We start from the raw sequence: 20325 nt of genomic DNA on the forward strand, positions 1-20325 counted from the left end.
TGTAGATAGGTTTTTAATCTGTTTTTGATGATATGCAACAAGATTTTACTAGCATGTGTTATTAGTGACAGTGTGCGGTAGTTTTCACATCTGGTAGTAGTTCCTTTTTTGTGTAGTGGGATATAAATTGAGGTACACCAATTAGATGGCCATTTTCCTGAATTCCAAACAGCGACACAGATAGAATGGATGCTATGTAATCCTTTGTCACCTAGTAACTGTAGTATTTCACATGGTATTGAATCAATGCCTGGGGCCTGTGGCCTGGGGATTTATTTCTCTTTAATGATTTAATTGCATCTTTGATTTCAGCGAGTAAGACAGTAGGTTCTCTAGGGTAGTCAGAAGGCCACTGATTTTCTGCTGATACCTCGTTATTTTTATATAACTCGCTACAGTAGTTTCGCCATGTTTCCAATATTTCATCAGTATCGGTCTTTAAATTACCTTCCTTATCTATTACAGACCACGTTTGAGGTTTAAATTCTCTGGTAAGGAGTTTGATCTTCTGGAATAAGTCCCTTGGTTCATTTCGACAGCCATGTTTCTCTATCTCCCTATCTAGCCATGTGAATATTCTTGGATAACTGTTATTTGTATAATTGCAAATTATTAATTCAGTTAATAAATGTGATAATTTTTTCACTGACTATGTATTCAGTGATTGTAATAATTTATATGTACAACAAAAACTAATACTCAGAGAAAAGAGGAATGATTTTTAAATAATATATTGTTACTATGGAACGCTTACAATTTTGAACATCTTTAACAACAAAATACTTGGATCACAGAATATATTATCCTGATGTATTCTCTGCTTGGATCTTCCACAAATAACACACAATAAATAACTTTTTATTAAGTTCACGTCTTAAATCAATTATTTATCAAATACACTATATATCAATATATATTATATATAATATATATTATATATAATACATATTATGTATTATATATACACTATATGTATATAATATTATTTAATCAAGAACTCAAAATATTCCCGATGCTATGTCAAATATTTAAAATTGTCATTGATTGTCACTGTCTGACTGACAATATTCTATTCGACTGAGTGCGTTGTAAGACAAAGATAGATTTGGAAAATATTACCACGGACATTGTGTTCATTTTTTTCGAATCCTGAAAAAACCAATAAATATTTTTGAAAATTTTAAACGCAGAATGAAAGACTAAATTATTACCGAGGGCCAGAAGTCCCTTAGAATAAATAAAAAGTTTATTTTGAATGAAATATTTGAAATTAAAAATCACACTAAATTTTCTCTTAGATTTTCACCCCTGTAACTTATTAAAATAAATATTATAGAAGTTATCAGGGGCTTTCTGCCCTCGCTAATAACGTAATCTTTCATTCTGCTTTTAAAATTTTTAAAAAGACTTATTAGCTTCCTCAGGATTCGAAAAAAATGAATCCCCATTTGAATAGCATTGCAGCCGAAAATACGTGCCCATCCCCTTAACTGATTTTTGATCAGGTTGGGAATTGTCAGCCGTGTCATAATAACTGTAATATCAATAATATTCAAACGACGTATAATAGATTTTTTTTTATTTTTATATTAAGAAATTACAACTTTCAGTTCTTGGGTATTTTTAATAAAAAATAACAATACTGTTCCACTTCAACTATGTGCATGATGTGCAGGATGATAAGCATGTCCCACTTTTTCGACTACAGCTTCAAATCCAGATTTAGGACCAGATTTGTACTTCACAATTCTGTAAGTACCATCGGCTTCCTTAAGAGTGTACATCCCTACAACATGGTCGCCATCTCTATGTTCATAGTGAGTTTTGTGATCGTGCGTATGGGGGTCGTGGACACCATATTCAAATTTGTACCCAACGTGCTCCTAAAATTAGTGAGTATATAGTTTTATTTTGGTTAATATGAAAATAAGTTGCAAAAATATAGTGTATAATAGAATTGGATTTGAACTGGACATTGAAGCAAGAACACAGAAATAAGCTACAGTCATTTGAAAAATGATGTTACAGAAGAGCATGTACACAGAAGATAAAGAACACCAAAGTACTGCGAGAAATGGGCAAATAATACGAAATAATAAACACAACAAAAATAAGAAAGTTACACGTAGTGATGGGACAGCGATATGAAATACTAAGATTGATAATACAGAAAAATTGACGTACAGAGAACGATAAGGAATATAGGAAGAACGAGAGTGTCACGGTTGTAAAATTTAAAGGACTGGTTTAAATGCAGTTCCATACAATACTTCATTACAGCGGCAGATAGAGTAAAAATAGTGTTGATGATATTCAACCTCCAATGGGGAGGCGGTAGACAAAGGAGATTTTGATTAAGTGGACACCTGTCTCTTACAATTAGCACAATGGCAATTAACAAAGTGACACACTCTCTATTACATTAGCTCTAATCCACGAGGAAAAAAGTTTTCCTGTAATTGGCTGCATATCATATACATATTACAAAAACAAGTAAAATCCTTTATAAAACATTAGCTCTATTAAAAGTCGTAAGAACTTGTGAAAGTAAAAATAATGACACAAAAATTTAATAACAAATTACACATTTTTATAGCTTCGGGAAGCTTCAAAAACTGCAAGAACACACTCACATCAGCGAAGTTACTTTGGGAAAGTTGACCGAAGTCCGAAGTACCCGTCACTACACACTCGTTCAACTTCGCGAGGAATACATTCAAGCGGTGAAGCGAAGCAAAGTTGCAAGAAGTGGCTGTCTACACTCTCGTACTTGCTTAACTTCGATCAAGTTCGCCGAGCGTGTGTTGCTCCCTTTAGACTTTTAATCAACGTCAAGAAAACAAAATATGTTGCAGAGTCAGCAACTTCTCAAACACAGATGCAGAACTTAATCTTGACTCTTTTTTCAGAAGCTTGGCTTTTGAATGCGACATCAATGATAAAACTGGAATCGACATCAATGACAGGATACGTCACAAACAAAGAGGTTCTGATAAAGATGAATAAAGAAATGGAGATCTTAAATACAATAAAAACAAGAAAATTAGAATATCTCGGACATATTACACTTGGACAGATATGCAACTTGCTCCAATTGATTATGCTGGGAGAGATTCAAGGAAAAATAAGCCTAGAGATCCGTGCCTAGAGATACGTAGAATATTATGCCTGCGCAACCTGAGAGAATAGGGCTTTTCATTCACAGTCATTTGTTTCGAACTTCTGTCATGTGTCACATAATATTAATATATCTACGTCATACGTTATTGGTATATACCAATGATACAAACCAAAGACGTATGACGTAGATATATTAATATTATGTGACACATGACAGAAGCTCGAAACAAATGACAATCGACGAAAAGCCCTAGAGTATATCATACTATGATCTTGTAAATCATAGTAGTAGGATATATATGTCAAATGCACTTGTCTGAGCAGCCGTCTCTCAAGTGTAAATAGCTATGATCGTTGTCGGCCTCCAACGTGGAGATAATACTTAAAAAAAAAGAGGAAGGTCTCTTATACAAATTCTTGTAAAAAAAAATGTTGTACTCACTCCTGCGTTAACTACAGCTACCGTTAAAATTACTAAACCCAAAAGGCTAACCTAAAAAAATACCAAATTAAAAAATATCACTTAAATAAAATGTTTTTCTTACAGTTGTCATCTTTGTTACAGTAGACTTAATGTTGTTTTGTTTTATTTGTTTTAAAACAATCAACCTTATATAGAAAATAAATAGTTAATCCCACTATGTCAGTTCATGCGTGACGCTGCAATAAACTAATGAATCGTATCATTGATAGGAAGCATTAAAATTCTTTTACTGATGGCCAACTATTACTTAACATTATAAATAATATTGATTTTTACTTATTTTAGATACGTATGATAAATATATTATGCTAAAGTGTATGGGTTTCTATCTGCAAAATATAGTGCATCTACATCATCATCATCATCCAGCCTCAAAACTCCACTGCTAAACATAGGCCTCCTCCCCTCGTTTCCAAACCCCATCTATCCTGCGCCAAGTTGGTCTGTGCCCATTGAATTGGCAAGTACCTAGCATCTTCGAGCAGGGAACCATGGCACCCTTTTAGCATGTGTTCCACTTTATCTATTAACATCGACTTGTCATAACATTTTAACATATTACATTATGTAAACCATATATGATGATGTTAACACTATTTACAGTGTGATAGTTTCAAAATACTCGGCAGGATGCACTGAAGATGTTCTGTTTAGAACGAAAACGTTCTGCAATCGATGACATTTTATAGTTTTAAATAAACGATTTTATACCAGAATACATCTCGAAGTTTTTACTTCTGTATTGGTTTTGTATAGACATTGCTTCACAGAAAAAAAATTACATATTTTATCTTTAAAACGATGTTTGGCAGAGATCATTAGGATTTACAGTTTTCGAAATATGATTTTTCAAAGTTCGCCAGTCACAGCAATTTTGGGCAATTTTCCTTGTAGGTCTGGATCCCGCGTATGAAAAAAAAGTTGATTAATAGCAAGCTGAAAATTTGCTAATAGCTTAAGGGTGTCTAGTCGAATAAACTTTGATATATGGGAACACTGAAACAGGGGCAGTTTTAATTGTGGAACAGGTTAAAAATTTGGAACGGTCACAGCACGAAAACGGCACATTTATCTTGTCCGACAGAACAGACTTAAACTCTCCGAACAGAGATTAAACTCTCATGAAAAAATCAGACTTCTATTTATTACCTGTCACAATTCCTGTCATTTGACATATTCTACATGTTCCACTCATTAAAACGCCCATTTGGTGATAAATAGCAGTCTGATTTTTGCATGAGAGTTTAATCTCTGTTCGAAGAGTTTAAGTCTGTTCTGTCGGACAAAATAAATGTGCCGTTTTCGTGCTGTGACCGTTCCAAATTTTTAACCTGTTCCAAAATTAAAACTGCCCCTGTTCCAGTGTTCACACATATCAAAGTTTATTCGACTAGACACCCTTAAGCTATTACCAAATTTTCAGCTTGCTATTAATCAACTTTTTTTTCATACGCGGGATCCAGACCTATTGATATTTCGCAAATATTGTTCTGTAGCTTTTTTCTACGTAACTTTAGGCATAACAATGGTACATGTAAGAGGAATAGAAATCAATTACCTTTAAAATGCTCTACTGTATAATGTTGTACGACTTCTTTTAAAAAGGTTATCTTTTTCAAGATTTTATACTTTTAACGAGTTTTTATATTTTTTACGATTATTTTTTAAATTTCCCATGATAACTTTTTTTTTCTAGATTTAGGTATATATTATATAATAAAAAAGAAAGCTTATTCTGTTTACTTTAAAATGGTGTACTATAAAAAATTCTAGGAATATTTTTGAATAAGATATGCTTTTTCAAAATGTAATAAGTACTTGCAACGATTTTTGATTTTAGGATTATTTTTAAAATTTTTCATTATAACTTTTTTATGTGATTGTGTGTTATGATTGAATCTTATTTTTTAAGAGCTGTGAGACATTTTTGAGTAGGTATTTTAGGCAACCTGAAAATTTTTCAGGTGACTTTTCCATGATAGACTAATACAAAAATGCCGGTCTGGCTGGAGGGTAGCGGTTATTTCCCCAAAAATCCCCCCCAAAGTTAAAAAAAGGGCAAAAATTGTTATTACAAAAAATATCATTGACGTGACTTTAAAGTAAATTTAAATATTCAAATATAAAGAAAATAAACAGGCCAGGCGATTTGAGGGCGATTTTAACTCTGCAAGATACTTGCATGGGCGTCCCAGCATTATTTTCAGGGGATGCATCTGAACTTCAGAAGATTTCATCTGAATCTGTACATACTATTAACGAGTATAAAATATACATTTATACATGCATAGCTATGTACATTCCTTCCGGACAGGGGGGTGCAATTGTTATTTTGACAGGGTATTTTTTAATATTAAAAATAAATATTCTAAAAAAGACAGGTTTTTTGGTGAAATTTTCCAACTGCCATGTGATCAAACAAATCACGCGTGCATATAAATGAAAAGCGCTATAGGTAAGCACCAGTGTGAGAAAGATCTTATACCGATAGCTGTTTGGGTCTTCTGTTGTAACTGAGCGAGTCCGTTCGCTCGAGAAAAATCACGTGACCTGGCGATACCCATGTTGTTGTAAGTAACTTTTTTTTATTAAAGGAAAACAATACGGACTATACAATAAATTTTGCAAATATGATAGAAAAAGACAAATTTATTATTATAAATATATAGGTAGAAAAGTATAAAACTACAAACTAAATTAATTCTGTGTCCGAATCTTGTACTTCTTCTTCAAACTCCTTATCTGAGCTTAAATATTCATTCTCTTTTTCTTCGTCAGACTCCACTCGAGACTCAGATTCCTCTTCTACCTGATCTGTAAATAGTTGTAATATGTATTTAGAGTTAATTAAAAATTAATTAGTGATTAATTAATTGAGTTGCTACGTATTCTTACTTATATAACCAATACTTAATACTTTTCCTTATATAACCAATCACATCAGGTTTTTTATTTCTTAGTATAAGACCAAAGTAGCTCATTTTTTTCCTTCATAGTGTTGAGTATTTCTTTTTCCTTCTTCATCTTTCTTAATGTTTCCGTGTTTGCTATGTGTTGTGTCCATGATATTTTTTACATTATTCGATAACACCACATCTCACCAATGACAAGTCTTTCTTCAGATGCGCCCGTGATTGTGCAGGCTTCGACTGACGAGTCTGACGAAGAAGAAGAGAATGAATATTTAAGCTCAGATGAGGGGTTTGAACAAGATGTACAAGATTCGGACACCGAATTTATTTAGCTTATCGTTTTATACTTTTCTACCTATATATTTATAATAATAAATTTGTCTTTTTCTATCATATTTGCAAAATCTATTGTATAGTACGTATTATTTTCCTTTAATTAACAAAAAGTTACTTAAAAAACTATAATATATAATAATTACTCTAACGTTTCGAGGCACAACAACATGGGTATCGCCAGGTCACGTGATTTTTCTCCAGCGAACGGACTCGCTCCGCTAGAACAGAGGACACAAACAGCTATCGGTATACGCCCTTTCTCACACTGCTGCTTACCTATAGCGCTTTTCATTTATATGCACGCGTAATTTGTTTGATGACATGGCAGTTGGAAAATTTCACCAAAAAACCTGTCTTTAGAATATTTATTTTTAATATTAAAAAATACCCTGTCAAAATAACAATTGCATCGCCCTGTCCGGATAGAATATACATAGCTATGTATGTATAGTTGTATATTTTATACTCGTTAATAGTATGTACAGATTCAGATGAAATCTTCTGAAGTTCAGATGCATCCCCTGAAAATAATCCTGGGACGCCCATGCAAGTATCTTGCAGAGTTAAAATCGCCCTCAAATCGCCTGGCTTGTTTATTTTCTTTATATTTGAATACTTAAATGTACTTTAAAGTCACGTCAATGATTTTTTTTGTAATAACAATTTTTGCCCTTTTTTTAACTTTGGGGGGGATTTTTGGGGAAAATAACCGCTACCCTCCAGCCAGACCGGCATTTTTGTATTAGGCTATCATGGAAGAGTCACCTGAAAAATTTTCAGGTTGCCTAAAATACCTACTCAAAAATGTCTCACAGCTCTTGGACCATTAGATCCACTTGACTCGACCGGGCAAACTTCAAAATATGGATTAATTCTAATATTTACTGTCAAAGCACCTGCACCACAAGCTTTGCTTGAAAAGAATAGCATGTAAATGTACCAAAGGATGTACAAAAAACTGCGGTTGTAGGAAAATATGAATTAGTTGTTCAATATTCTGCAAAGGGTGCATGTGCATGGGTACTAATTGTGGAAACTCTAAGATAACTGAGGTGTCAGAGGAAGATATTGAATCTAATGCTAACGAAGAGATGGACTTTAATTTTGAAAATTTTTTAAATGTCAGCGTTTAAATAATTTTAACTAAAGTGATGTTTTCTAAGACTAATGGTTATGTAATTTTTGTAAAAGAAATAATTTTAAATAATACAGGTAAATAAATATCAAAGAATCACTCGGTTTCCATTATTTAAATATAGATGATACATCATTTTAAAGAACAGAAAGTAAGCCCTCTTTATTGAGCAATATATAGTATATCCATGTACAAGAAAAAAAGTTATAATGAGAAATTTCAAAAATAATCGTAAAAAATGTAAAAAATAATTTTTTTTTATATTAGGTATTATATAATATATGTATAATATATAATATAGTATTATATTATATATACTATATATAATATACTTAATATTATATAATATATAATATATTATATTATAATAATATTATTTTATTTTTATATTATATTATAAAAAATTGTTAAAAGTATAAAATATTGAAAAACCATAATCTCTTAAAAAAAATTCGTACAACGTTATACAGTAGACCATTTTAAAGGTAATTGATTTCTATGCCTATTACGTGTACCATTGCATATACCTAAAGTAACGTAGAAAAAAGTTACAGAACAATATTTGCGAAATAACAAGGAAAATTGCCCAAAATTGCTGTGAGTGGCGAACTTTGGAAAATCGTATTTCGAAAACTATAAATCCTAATTACCTCTACTAAACAACATTTTAAAGAAGGAATATGTAGATTTTTTTTCTATAAAGCAATGTCTATACCTATATCCTCGTGGACAAAAGTTATGGGACAAAAAACAAAATCTCTTTCTTTTTGGTTTCTTTGTGCTTTTTCTTTTGAATATATTTTTGTAAAAAAAGTATAATTGACTTTAAAAAGTGATATTTAGATAGAAAATTTAACCAGGAACAATTTTAATGCAGATATGTTTGTACCAAAAGTTCATAGAACTCACCCTAATGTAACATGTGCCCAGGAACTAATTCACCCATTTCTCAAAAACGCACCCCTTTAAATGGTAGCACTCCGCGGTTTTTTCATATATAGATGTCCATTGACCATATGAAATAATAAAACCCCGTTAACGTTGTAGTTCCTTTTAGCTATCTTATTTTGAATATAATCAATAGCCTACTAGTAGTGTAAATGAGTCACTTGCTTTTTGTGTAAACTCCTGATATCAGTATCATTCAAAGTCCCTCTCTTACATCAATCATCTCCAGGTATTGAAACTCTTCAACACGTTCAAATGGTTTTTTATTGATTGTTTACGTAACATTTAATTTACATTTCTTTGGTTTTAAGGTTTTAATCTTAAAACTCTCTTTAATCTCCCCAAGTCCAAATACAGAACAATTTAAATATACATATTTCGTTAATCGTAAAAATACCGAAATAGTATATCCTCTTCCGTACCTAGCCGCAAATGTTTATTTTATTTAGCACTGCGGTATTATGGAATCTTAATCTAGCCAAAGGTTGGTTCCTAGTGAACTGTGAAACCATATTTTCAGAGTAGCTGATCATGAATGAAGATTTGTTGAAATTATTCTCGTAATTTCGTATAAGAATAGAAACTGTGCACAAGAAACTGTGAAACAATAAGTGGCTAGACTTGAAGGTCACTACATAATGACTTTAAAATTTTTAGGTTAATATTTATTTTGAATAAATATGCGTGTAAAGTTGCGTATTTCTTAGATTTTAAACTAACGATTTTGTAATAATTATCTGAAATATTGCGGTTTTACTCCACGCCAATAAAGTCTCCTGCCTAGAACTACACTGGGGTGCAAAATTAACCAGACACCTTAAAAATGGGTCATTTTTGATGTCTGGAATTTAATAAAACCTGTTGTCCGATTTAAGTGATTTTTTAATATATTATAGCCTTATTCTTTAACAATATCGCTGTAATAGCATTGATGCTAAACAGTTAAATTTTCAGTGTATACCGGGTGTACCAAGCAAACTGTGTTTTTTTCTAAAAGTTCGCATCACCCTGTGGAACATTCTAGCATTTATACAATACTGAAATTAATTCCAACTATAGCCTCATGTTTTCTCAACATTTTGTTTTTTGATTCATTCGCTTACATTGGACCATAAAAAGTTAGGTACTTTAACAACTAGCCATGTTTTTGATCAATACAGGGTGTTTTAAATAAGTATGGCCAACTTTAAGGGGAAATTCTACATAAAAAAATAATGAGAGTTTGCTTTATAAACGGTATGTCCGAAAATGCTTCGTTTCCGAGATAGGAGGTGTTGAAATTTTTATTACAAAATGACGATTTATTTATTGCTTTAAAACCGGTTGAGATATGCAAATGAAATTTGGTCGGATTTAAGACGTAGTTATTGCACATTTTTTTACATACAATTAAGCATTTAATATTCACCATTGGAGCACATACGGGTAATATAACCGCTCATATTACCCGTATGCGCACCAATGGTGAATATTAAATTCTTACTTGTATGTCAAAAAATGTACAATAACTACGTCTTAAAACCCACCAAATTTCATTTGCATATCTCAAGCGGTTTTAAAGCAATAAATAAATCGTCAGTTTGTAAGAAAATTTCAACACCCTCTATCTCAGAAACGAAGCATTTGCGGACATAGGTTTATAAAGCAAACTGTCATTATTTTTTGCGGACATAGGTTTATAAAGCAAACTGTCATTATTTTTTCATGTAGAATTACCACTTGAAGTTTGCCACACTTGTATAAAAACACCCTGTATTCATGAAAAACATGGGTAATTGTTAAAGTATGCAATACCTAACTTTTTTATTGTCCAACATAAGCGAATGAATCAAAAAACAGACTGTTGATAAAACATGAATCTATAGTTGTGTTTTAATTTCAGTATTTTATAAATGCTAGAATATTCCACAGGGTGATGCGAAGTTTGAGAAAAAAAACACAGTGTCATTGGTACACCCGGTGTACAATGAAAATTTACCCGTTTAGTAACAATAGTATTACAGCGATATTGTTAACGATCAAGGCTATAACCTATTAAAAAATCACTTAAATCGGACAACAGGTTTAGGAAATTCGAGACATCAAAAATGACCCATTTTAAGGTGTCTGGTTAATTTTGCACCCCAGTGTATGTCTTGTTTTATTACGCAATTATACCTATCTCTATATTCTTTGATTGTGTCTTCATGTTATATTGCCGCCTATTTTCTACTTTGTATGCTGTTTTAATTCCATAACTTCTTTTTCGATCCCTCAATGTGTGTCTTATGATTCCTCTTAGTATTCACATTTCTGTTGTCTCTGACATCCTTTTCGTTTTTGATGTATCAGCCATGACTGTCATTGTTGGTCTTATACCGTTTTGTAAATTCTTCTTTTAGTTTCCATTATAATGTGTTTGTTTCTCCATATTGTAGATATTGTTGAGCCAACCTGCTTCTCTAATAGTAATACTTAATTATAACTAAATGTTATAAATACAATAGATACTCAATACTTAATACTCAAAATTCGTTAAATAAAAAAACTCGACAGCTTTACCTTGAAAAATTCATAAGCTAATATAATATTTTTGAATTTTTTGTTTCTCATGATCCAAAGTAGAGTTCGGATGTCCACCGCAAAATCCATTTTTTTGAGATTTCTGTAAAAATTTGCCACCATTGTCTACTTTTTTAATATGTTGACTAAATTTTTTTTGAACATTGTTTAAATTGCACTAAATATGTATATTTAATTTAAAAATAAAATAATTCTATCATAGTTTCAAAAAAACACAAAAATGTGCTTGAAATGTTGATTTCAAACCCACATGAAAAGAAATGCTTTACAAAATACCGTATAAAGCATTATGTAAATTTCTGACCTCTCAGCAATCAATCGTTTGTACTCTTTTTGCACAACGTATATAGAAACGCAATCGATCAACACTCCACTGATTTTTATAGTGAAAAAAATCCAAAAAGAAACTATATTTCACGTCTCATTTGGTATGTTTGCCTAAACATTGCAAGCCGAGCTATGTAAACACAAATGCAATTTTGGTACAACGAGATTCATATTTCAGATACAGAGGCGTAGATGAAAGGCGTTAGAAAGTTAAGATTATGTTTTTAATATGTGATTTAAAAACTATACCTATTTACGAGCATAGGCGCAATATGTCGCCAGTCAAAATGTTTTAATGTGAATTATGTGACTTCGTTTTAAATGCAATGGGATCAAAAGATCCCGAAACCATAGCCAAAAATTATGCAGAAGACTTTGACGGCTTATACACCTTATTAAAAATGGTTCACTCAAAATTAAATGATCGTCGCATGAAAAATAATATTACAAGAATTATAAGAAAAATAAACCCAACATAAATACGATGAATCTTCCTTCACTGAAGACAGTGACTTCGATCCATCTCAACAGCGCAATTAAATTCATTCTTCAATGGAACTTGAATGGCTTTTATAGCCACATTGAAAACATTAAAACGCTAATCAATGAACTGTCACCACTAATATTGTGTCTACAAGAAACACGCCTTTCCAACAATCAAATAAAACTAAAAAATTATACATCCTATACAAAAAACCGAGCAGTACCTACAACAAATATCCATTGGCGGAGTTGGAATTTTTGTACACACAACCATCCAATCCAAAGAAATTCCGTTAAATACATATCTGGAAGCAGTAGCAGTTTCAGCAATACATCGTTTTAAAATCAATATATGCAACGTATACATACCACATCCTGACGAGACTTCTCTTTTAGAACTTTAAAATGTAATCACACAAATTCCATCCCCAAAATTAATTCTGGGTTCATAAAAAATAATTGTCTAGCATTATTTTCATAGTTAAATTATTCATTGTTTCGCGTTTACTTAGAAAAGCCGTATCCAATTTTCCATTTTTCATTTTTTTTATATATTATCGTTTTAGTACGATTAAGGATGAAACAACTCTAAGAGAATATTCTCGAGAACGAGGATATTCTGACAGAGAATATTTTTTGAGAATATTCCCTTCTTACATCACTAATCATATCGTATCCTTAATTATATTTTTAAAATTCCACGAGGAAAAAATTTTTAGTTGGCTGTATACCATTTATTACAAAAAACCATAAAATCCTTTATAAAAGGTATATTTGTTAAAATCCCTATACACGACTACATCACAGAACAGAACTCGTTTTCAATCAGTTGACCGATCATCATCAGTGTTTGCTTGAATCTAACATGCTAACCACCAAATTTAAATATATTTGGGTAAAAACCCTTTACAATTATTCCGGCATAGGAATAAGATGTGAAATTAAACATTGAGCTCGAATCTGACTTGTTCACATCATGACTGTATGGTAGCAAGTCAAGTATATTTTTAAATTTTTTTTCTCAGCTATCAATGACGCGACATAATCTTTATCTATATGTTTTATTATTTATTAATATAATTTTACTTTAACTTTTTTGAATTTCCTACCCAATTTTCATGACAAGGTCTTTATTATTTAATCATCTTCTTATTAATCGTTCATTATTATCCTTCTTCTTTAACTGCCATCTTCCAATCGCAGGTTGGATATCGTTGTCACTGCCTTTACTCTATCTTCCGCCTTCTCTGAAGAGATTTAAACCACTCCCTTAAATTCTTCAACCATCACACTCTCCTTTTTCCTATACTCCTCCCTCATCTTATCTTTTCCTGTATTATCAATATTAGCATTTCACATCGCTGCCCTAGATATTGTATTATTTGACGCTAAGTAATTATCAAATGTTTTTAAATAATTTTGATATTTATTGGTGTAAATCTCCACTCTATGTACGTCTATGTCCTGGCGGCTACCAGTTAACATAAAAAATTTTACGGATCAATAGATTACTACCAATTCGCTGTTTAATTACATTTAGTCGATATGCACTTACTGGAAAGACACGAGTAATACGCTTTTTTGTGATTTAGTGAACAATTAAGGTCACTTTCTTTAGGCCAAACTAAACCGCATCTAAAAGAGATAATTTAAAATATTTTACTTGATTTTAATAATACAAAAATAATTGTTTAAAAAAAGTTACACATATTTTAACGAATTATGGTAATTATGTTTGGTTTAAGTCCATTAACGGCTAAATTGCTTATTTTTCAAATTTTCAAAATTTTACTTATATGCATATGTATAATTTTGTAGCGATAGCACTTCTAAAGCCAGTTGGGGTACTAATGTAGAATAATACTCCTTAATCATATTTATTTATCAAACAAAGAACAGAGTAAACTGATGATATTTTTTGTTTTATTAATTATTTATTAAACTTATTAAAAAAGTCCCCACATCTATTTTAAGGAGACATTGACTTGATAGTTAGTTAGTATTGGAAGGGGGATTGTTACTGAAATGAAGTGTGACACAGAAGTAAGAAAAATTAATTTGTCTTGTCTTTTGAATAAAACAGAATATTTAACATAGAAAAGAAAGAGAGAAAGCGCCAACTATTTTTTGAAGAAAAAATGGTGAAACCAAGACAGAGAGTTAAGAAATCAATAAATTTAATAGAAAATATATAATAAAATATTTACTTAAGAGGCTACAGTAGCGCGTCATCAAAAATGGAAAACGCGGTCCAAGATTGCGGCTTTAATTTTGAATATTTTGTCGAGATATTTGGCACATATATTTGTAATATAGTAAAGATTGGCGGTACAGATAGACCAGTAAGGATTTGCGAAAAAACGTCTATTTTTGGATGTGAGAGGTGGCATTCGGATTTTTGCAGATAAAGTTAGGTGACACCTTCAGTAATAATAATTGACTTATGCTCCTTCTCAAATATGCCCGGAACATTAATAAAAAAATTAAACTATTTAAAAATTTCGAAAAACATCGATTTTTTTTCTGATTTCTTTGCTTATAACTTTAAAACGATTCGTTTTGGAACAAAGTCGTAGGGAAATAAAATAAAGATAATTGAATTTTGTATGTTATACGACTGGTAAGAAATGTCTTAAGGTATTACCTTTTCTACAATATAGCAATAAATACAAAATAAGGGGGCAAAATAAGTCTGTTGTTATTCAATATTTTTTAACCACTTTGGTGGCACTTAGAACCTTAGTAATTCGCTTACGAAATTATTTGTAACATACTTAAATCGTACACCAAATTTCATTAAAATCGACCTAATAAATTTGCAATCTAATTGTTTTTAAAAAAGTTAAAATTTTTTAAAATCTTTCTGAACAAAATGTAGACTATTTAGAAGTTGGCTAATTATTTTACATATAAAGAGGTACTCTACCTATCTAATACACTTTACAGAATTAAAATCGGATTATTTAAGGGGCCTCAGCAATGTTTTAAATTTATAAACAATTTTTTGGCTTATAAAAAATAGCTTTGTTTAATAATAAAAAAATTAATTTTTAGCAATGCAAATAACTAAAACCGGTACAATTTGACTTAAACTTTCAAATGCTGTCAGCAGAATTGCTATTTTATTTTTTAATCAAACGTTATTCGCCTTCAAAAATTGCAATTTCTCGATTTTTTGAAAGTTCCACCGCGTTTATCTCGAAAACTATGCATCCTACGAAAAAACTTGTAGGAACATTTTTGCTTAGAATTACCCAAGAAATACAAAAATTTTTTTTTATTTTGCGAAAAATCGATGTTATTTAATTCCTCAAGTTATTTGTTTATAACAATTTTATCGACATCCAGATCAATTGTTACCCAAAAATTTGTGTTATACGGGTCAAAATACATAAAAAACTTGGGTAAGTCCATCTAAATAAAGGAGCCCGTAGCACCCCCTCCTGACCACAGCACTAATTTGTTTATAAACCAATGAATTGTTTATAATTTTAAAACATTGCTGAGGCTGCTTAAATAATCCGATTTCAATTCTGTAAAGTGCATTAGATATGTAGAGTACTTCTTTATATGTAAAAAATTGACAAATCTTTGTATGTTCTAGTTTTTGTTGTGCAAGATTTTAAAAAAATTTAATTTAAAAAAAAATGTTTTGATTGCCAAATTATTATGCAAAATCTGGTAAGTCAATTTTAATGAAATTTGGTGTACTGTATTAGTACATTACAAAAATTTTCTAAGCGAATTAGGAAGGTTCCAAGTGTAACCTAAGTAGATGTTGGAAAAGCATTGAATAAGGACAGGCTTGTTTTGCCCCCTTATTTTATATTTATTGCTATTTTGAAGCAAGGATGATAAATGAAGACATTTTTATCTGATAGAAAATTTAATTACCTTTGTTTTATTCCAATATGACTTTGTTCTTAAATGAATAGTTTTTATGTTATAAGCAAAAAAAGTAGAAAAAAACGAAATTTTTTGAAATTTTTAAATATTTTATTTTTTTATTAATGTTCCCGGCATATTTGAGAAGGAGCATAATTCAATTATTATTAACGAAGTTATCACCTAACTTTATACGTAAAAATCTGAATGCCACCTCTCACATCCACCTAAAAACAGATCCTTACTGGTCTAAGAGCCCAATTTGACAAATATGTTAGAATGTGGAAATTACTCTATAATTAAAAATGAAATATTAAAAAAACGAGCCTGTACCGCCATTAAGAAGAATAAAAAAGACACTTTCTTCAAATAAACTTTTTTATCCCATGCCTAGATTTTGTGTCACATTGGAACTACTAAAACTTTTTATCTCTAAGAAGAAATCGAACATATTATAACTAATAACTGATTTGGCAACATACAGATATAGTCATTGTCATTTTGACAAACCTGAGTCAGATTTCTCAGTATAATAGAACGATTATTTTATTTGTTCTGTTATCGACTTCGATATCTGTTCAGTGCAGTAATGTATTATTTTAAGAATTCGTTAGTGTTTATTTATAACTAATTTATTATATTTTTGTTGAATAGAACTAAGTTGTTTAGTTGGACTATTTGGAAAAATAGACTATTGTTAATTGAGTTTTACTTATAGGTAAGTATATTTTACGTAAAAATATTTTGAATTTTAATGTGAGTATATAAAGTTTCAGGAGGATTTTTTAGTCTAGAAATATCATCAATAATTTAAAAGTTAAATTTTAAATTTGAATAAAAAAACCAAAATACACGCTTTTAATAATTTTTCCACCTACTTTGGTTTATTTTTATAAATATTTATTTACTAATAATAAACCTGTTTTCTATTACTTCCGTTTAGCGCGCCTATGAGTAGTTAATGTCACAATATTCAAGTTATGTCAATTATACCCGACGCACTGTTGCCAAAGTTTCGCAGAACTTTCGAAAAAAGGTGTGCTACTATCTCCCAAAGTTATATTGATGATGCGCTACTATTGGCTCTTAAATATAAATTAATAAAAATGATAAATGATAACGTTAAAAATGACGTTTATAAATTAAATAATTAAATAATTAAATAACGTTACAAATTATCAGGAATCTTATTCTACATAAGCAAATATGGGCCGTTGCCGATAGTAAGGGCGAATTCAACATTGGGTCAAAAAATTTTTTTTGACCTTTAAATTGACATTGACATTTTAAATTAAATTTCCTTCATCATAAAACTGTCGAATTGTTGAGTTGGACCTTGTTTCGCCTTCAAAATAAATCTTCAAAACTTGTTTTTGTTGAGTTCGCCCTTACTACCTGCATTTTTAAACCCAAATTTCTCGAAACTTGCTTTTGTTGAGTTCGCCCTTACTATCCGCAACCGGCGTTATCAAAATGCTTCCCACTTTTTCAGGTAAATATTTTCAAACATGAAATGCCTCCCAGGTACAATCGAAATGCCTCCGTTTCGTTAATCATTTAAGCTGATATTTTGTCTATTTAATCTTTGTATAATGACACAATGTTGCCAAATCAAAATTTAAATAGGTAGTATCTATTTTATTTTGATTTTTCTAATTCTTAATGCAGTGTACATAAAATTTGTTTCACATAAATAATTCATAGTACGACATATTTCTTTTTAGAAAAGAAAGTTGTTACCCGACAATCTAATATCCAGCTTTTCTGGGTAATTCCAATTCCGATTCTAATCTCTTCCATATTTTTAATTTCATTTTATAATTCCATAAATAGTTACTTTTACCTTAATCTTTTTATTTGTTTCTATTCTCTGGGTATTTTCTGGGTAATTTCAATTGCGATTCTAATCTCTTCTTAACGATTCCATGAATAGATACTTTTACCTTAAGGTGAAGCAGTAGCGATCAACAGGCAGCGAAAACGCGTTCCAAGATTGCGGCTGTAATTTTGAATCTTTTTTCGAGATATTTGGCACACGTATTCGTAATATAATAAAGAATGGCGGTACAGAGCCCGATTTGAAAAATATATTAATATGTGGAAATTACTCTGTAATTAAATACAATATTTAAAAAACGAGCCTGTACCGCCATTAAGAAGAACAAAAAAATACACTTTCTTCAAATAAACTTTTTTATCCGATGCCTAGATTTTATGTCATTTTGGAACTACTCATGAAATAAAAAATTTTAGTAGTTCCAAAATGACACAAAATCTAGGCATCGTTTTTTTAATATTGTATTTAATTACAGAGTAATTTCCACGTATTAATATATTTTACAAATTGGGCTCTGTACCGCCATTCTTTATTATATTACGAATACGTGTGCCAAATATCTCGAAAAAATATTCAAAATTACAGCCGCAATCTTGGAACGCGTTTTTGCTACCTGTTGATCGCTACTGTTTCCTCTTTTTATTTGTTTATATTCTCTTTTGTAAATTGTGCTAATGGGCTAAATGTTGTAAACATACTTGAAAGATTAGTTCCTGCATCAGTCAGTTTGTCTATTTCAAGCTTGTCAGTTCGTCGATTTTCAGATCAAATTGTGTTTAAGTTATAACATCCGAAATAATGGAATCAACCATAAGTGTCAGTCAAAAGGGTAAACCTTTACTATATATCAATTGATGGTTTTTTTTACATTCGGTTTTCAAAAAATGTTGGCCAAAGATACAGTAAAACGGTGAACATGTACTAAAAAAACCTGCAAAGCATTTGTGAAAACACGGGGATGTGAAAATACGATAATTGAATCAATATTAGATCATAACCACGAGAAGTTGTCTGCCGAAGTTTACAATAGAAAAGCCGTAAGCAATTCAATAAAAAGAGCAGCCGTGGAAGATCTCAGCGAAAAACCAATGAAGCTCATCTGTAAAGAACTTAAGAAGATAAAAATATAGAGACATTTACTATCAATGATATCAATAGGGTGAGACAAAATTTATATTATGCTAGAACCACAAATTCTTTAATTAAACTTAGCAAAAATATATCTGAATTTCATAAAGCTCTAGATTCGTCTTCTATTATTACAATTAGAAATGAAAATTTTATAATTAAAAATGACAAAGATAATCATATTGTTATATTAACATGTTTTTCAAATCTTCGTTTCCTTTCGACTCTTTCCAATTGGTATGTCGACGGAACTTTTGAATACTGTCCTCGTTTTTTCACTCAATTGTTTAATATACATGGCTTGAAAAATGGACATTATATTTTATATACCTCTTGTCTTTTGTTTACTTCAAGATAAAAAGTCATCTTCATATTATCTCACTTTTAAATATATCATAGAAGAATGTTTTAAAATTAATTGTCCTGTATCCCCTAAAGTAATAACTTCAGACTTTGAAATTTCCATTCATAATGGTATGCGTAAGGCATTACCTGAAGCAGATCTTCATGGATGTCGTTTTCATTTGGGTCAGGCATGGTATAGAAAGGTCAAGCACTGGGATTAGCTCCAGAATACCAGAAAAAAGGTGTTGACTCAACCGATATTACGCATGTTCTTATTTATATTTTTGGTCTTTCATTATTACATCCTGAAGATGTTAGTGATGTTTTTGCTATAGATTTGGCAGAAATTAAACCAGTCGATGAAAGAGTCACCCAGTTTTGTGATTATCTTGTTGATAATTACATATCTGAAAATTCGACATTTCCTCCACATCTTAGGGCTGAGCACTCTTCCTCCTTACAAAGAACCACAAACCCATGCGAAAGTTTTCATTTCAAGTAGGTATAATGCTTCTTTCTACTGCCCTCATCCTAACATTAATCATTTTATTGATATAATTTTACACAAAAAAAAATTGTTGCTGAAAGTACAGCAAAAATAAATTTTCTAAATGAAAAATTTTTGAATTAAGAGAATGTAAAATAAATAGATTAGAATTTGTCAAAGTAGTATCATATAAATTAAGGAAAAATATTTTGTAATTTTATATTTCTACACATTTTGTAATATTTTCCAAATAAGTTTTTTTGTGATGTTATTTTTAATAAATCTATAAAATACTTATTATGTTTTTGTATTTTTTGTTAAATTATTAATAATAAA

General features: G+C 30.6%; 1 protein-coding gene across 1 annotated transcript; it reads right to left on the reverse strand.

Annotated features, from left to right (window-relative positions):
- Positions 1-1562: 1562 nt before the first annotated feature.
- On the reverse strand, positions 1563-19694 carry LOC114329714 (cuticle protein 19-like). The gene is made up of 3 exons (XM_050651209.1): positions 19650-19694; positions 3563-3613; positions 1563-1883 (listed from the first exon to the last, which is right to left on the reverse strand). The coding sequence occupies exons 1-3, from the start codon at positions 19692-19694 to the stop codon at positions 1653-1655; spliced, it is 327 nt and encodes a 108-aa protein (XP_050507166.1). The 3' UTR covers positions 1563-1652.
- Between the last annotated feature and the right edge of the window lie 631 nt (positions 19695-20325).

The sequence above is a fragment of the Diabrotica virgifera genome, chromosome 5 (genome assembly GCF_917563875.1).
Source record: "Diabrotica virgifera virgifera chromosome 5, PGI_DIABVI_V3a".
NCBI lineage: Eukaryota > Metazoa > Arthropoda > Insecta > Coleoptera > Chrysomelidae > Diabrotica > Diabrotica virgifera.

Bases quoted from the DNA above. Each gene is read 5' to 3' on its own strand.
- LOC114329714 (XM_050651209.1), bottom strand. From the start codon at position 19,694: ATGCCTGACCCAAATGAAAACGACATCCATGAAGATCTGCTTCAG. The intron at 3,614-19,649 runs GTAATGCCTTAC...GTATTTTTTTAG, and splicing joins TCCATGAAGATCTGCTTCAG to GTTAGCCTTTTGGGTTTAGT. The intron at 1,884-3,562 runs GTGAGTACAACA...CACTAATTTTAG, and splicing joins TAGCTGTAGTTAACGCAGGA to GAGCACGTTGGGTACAAATT.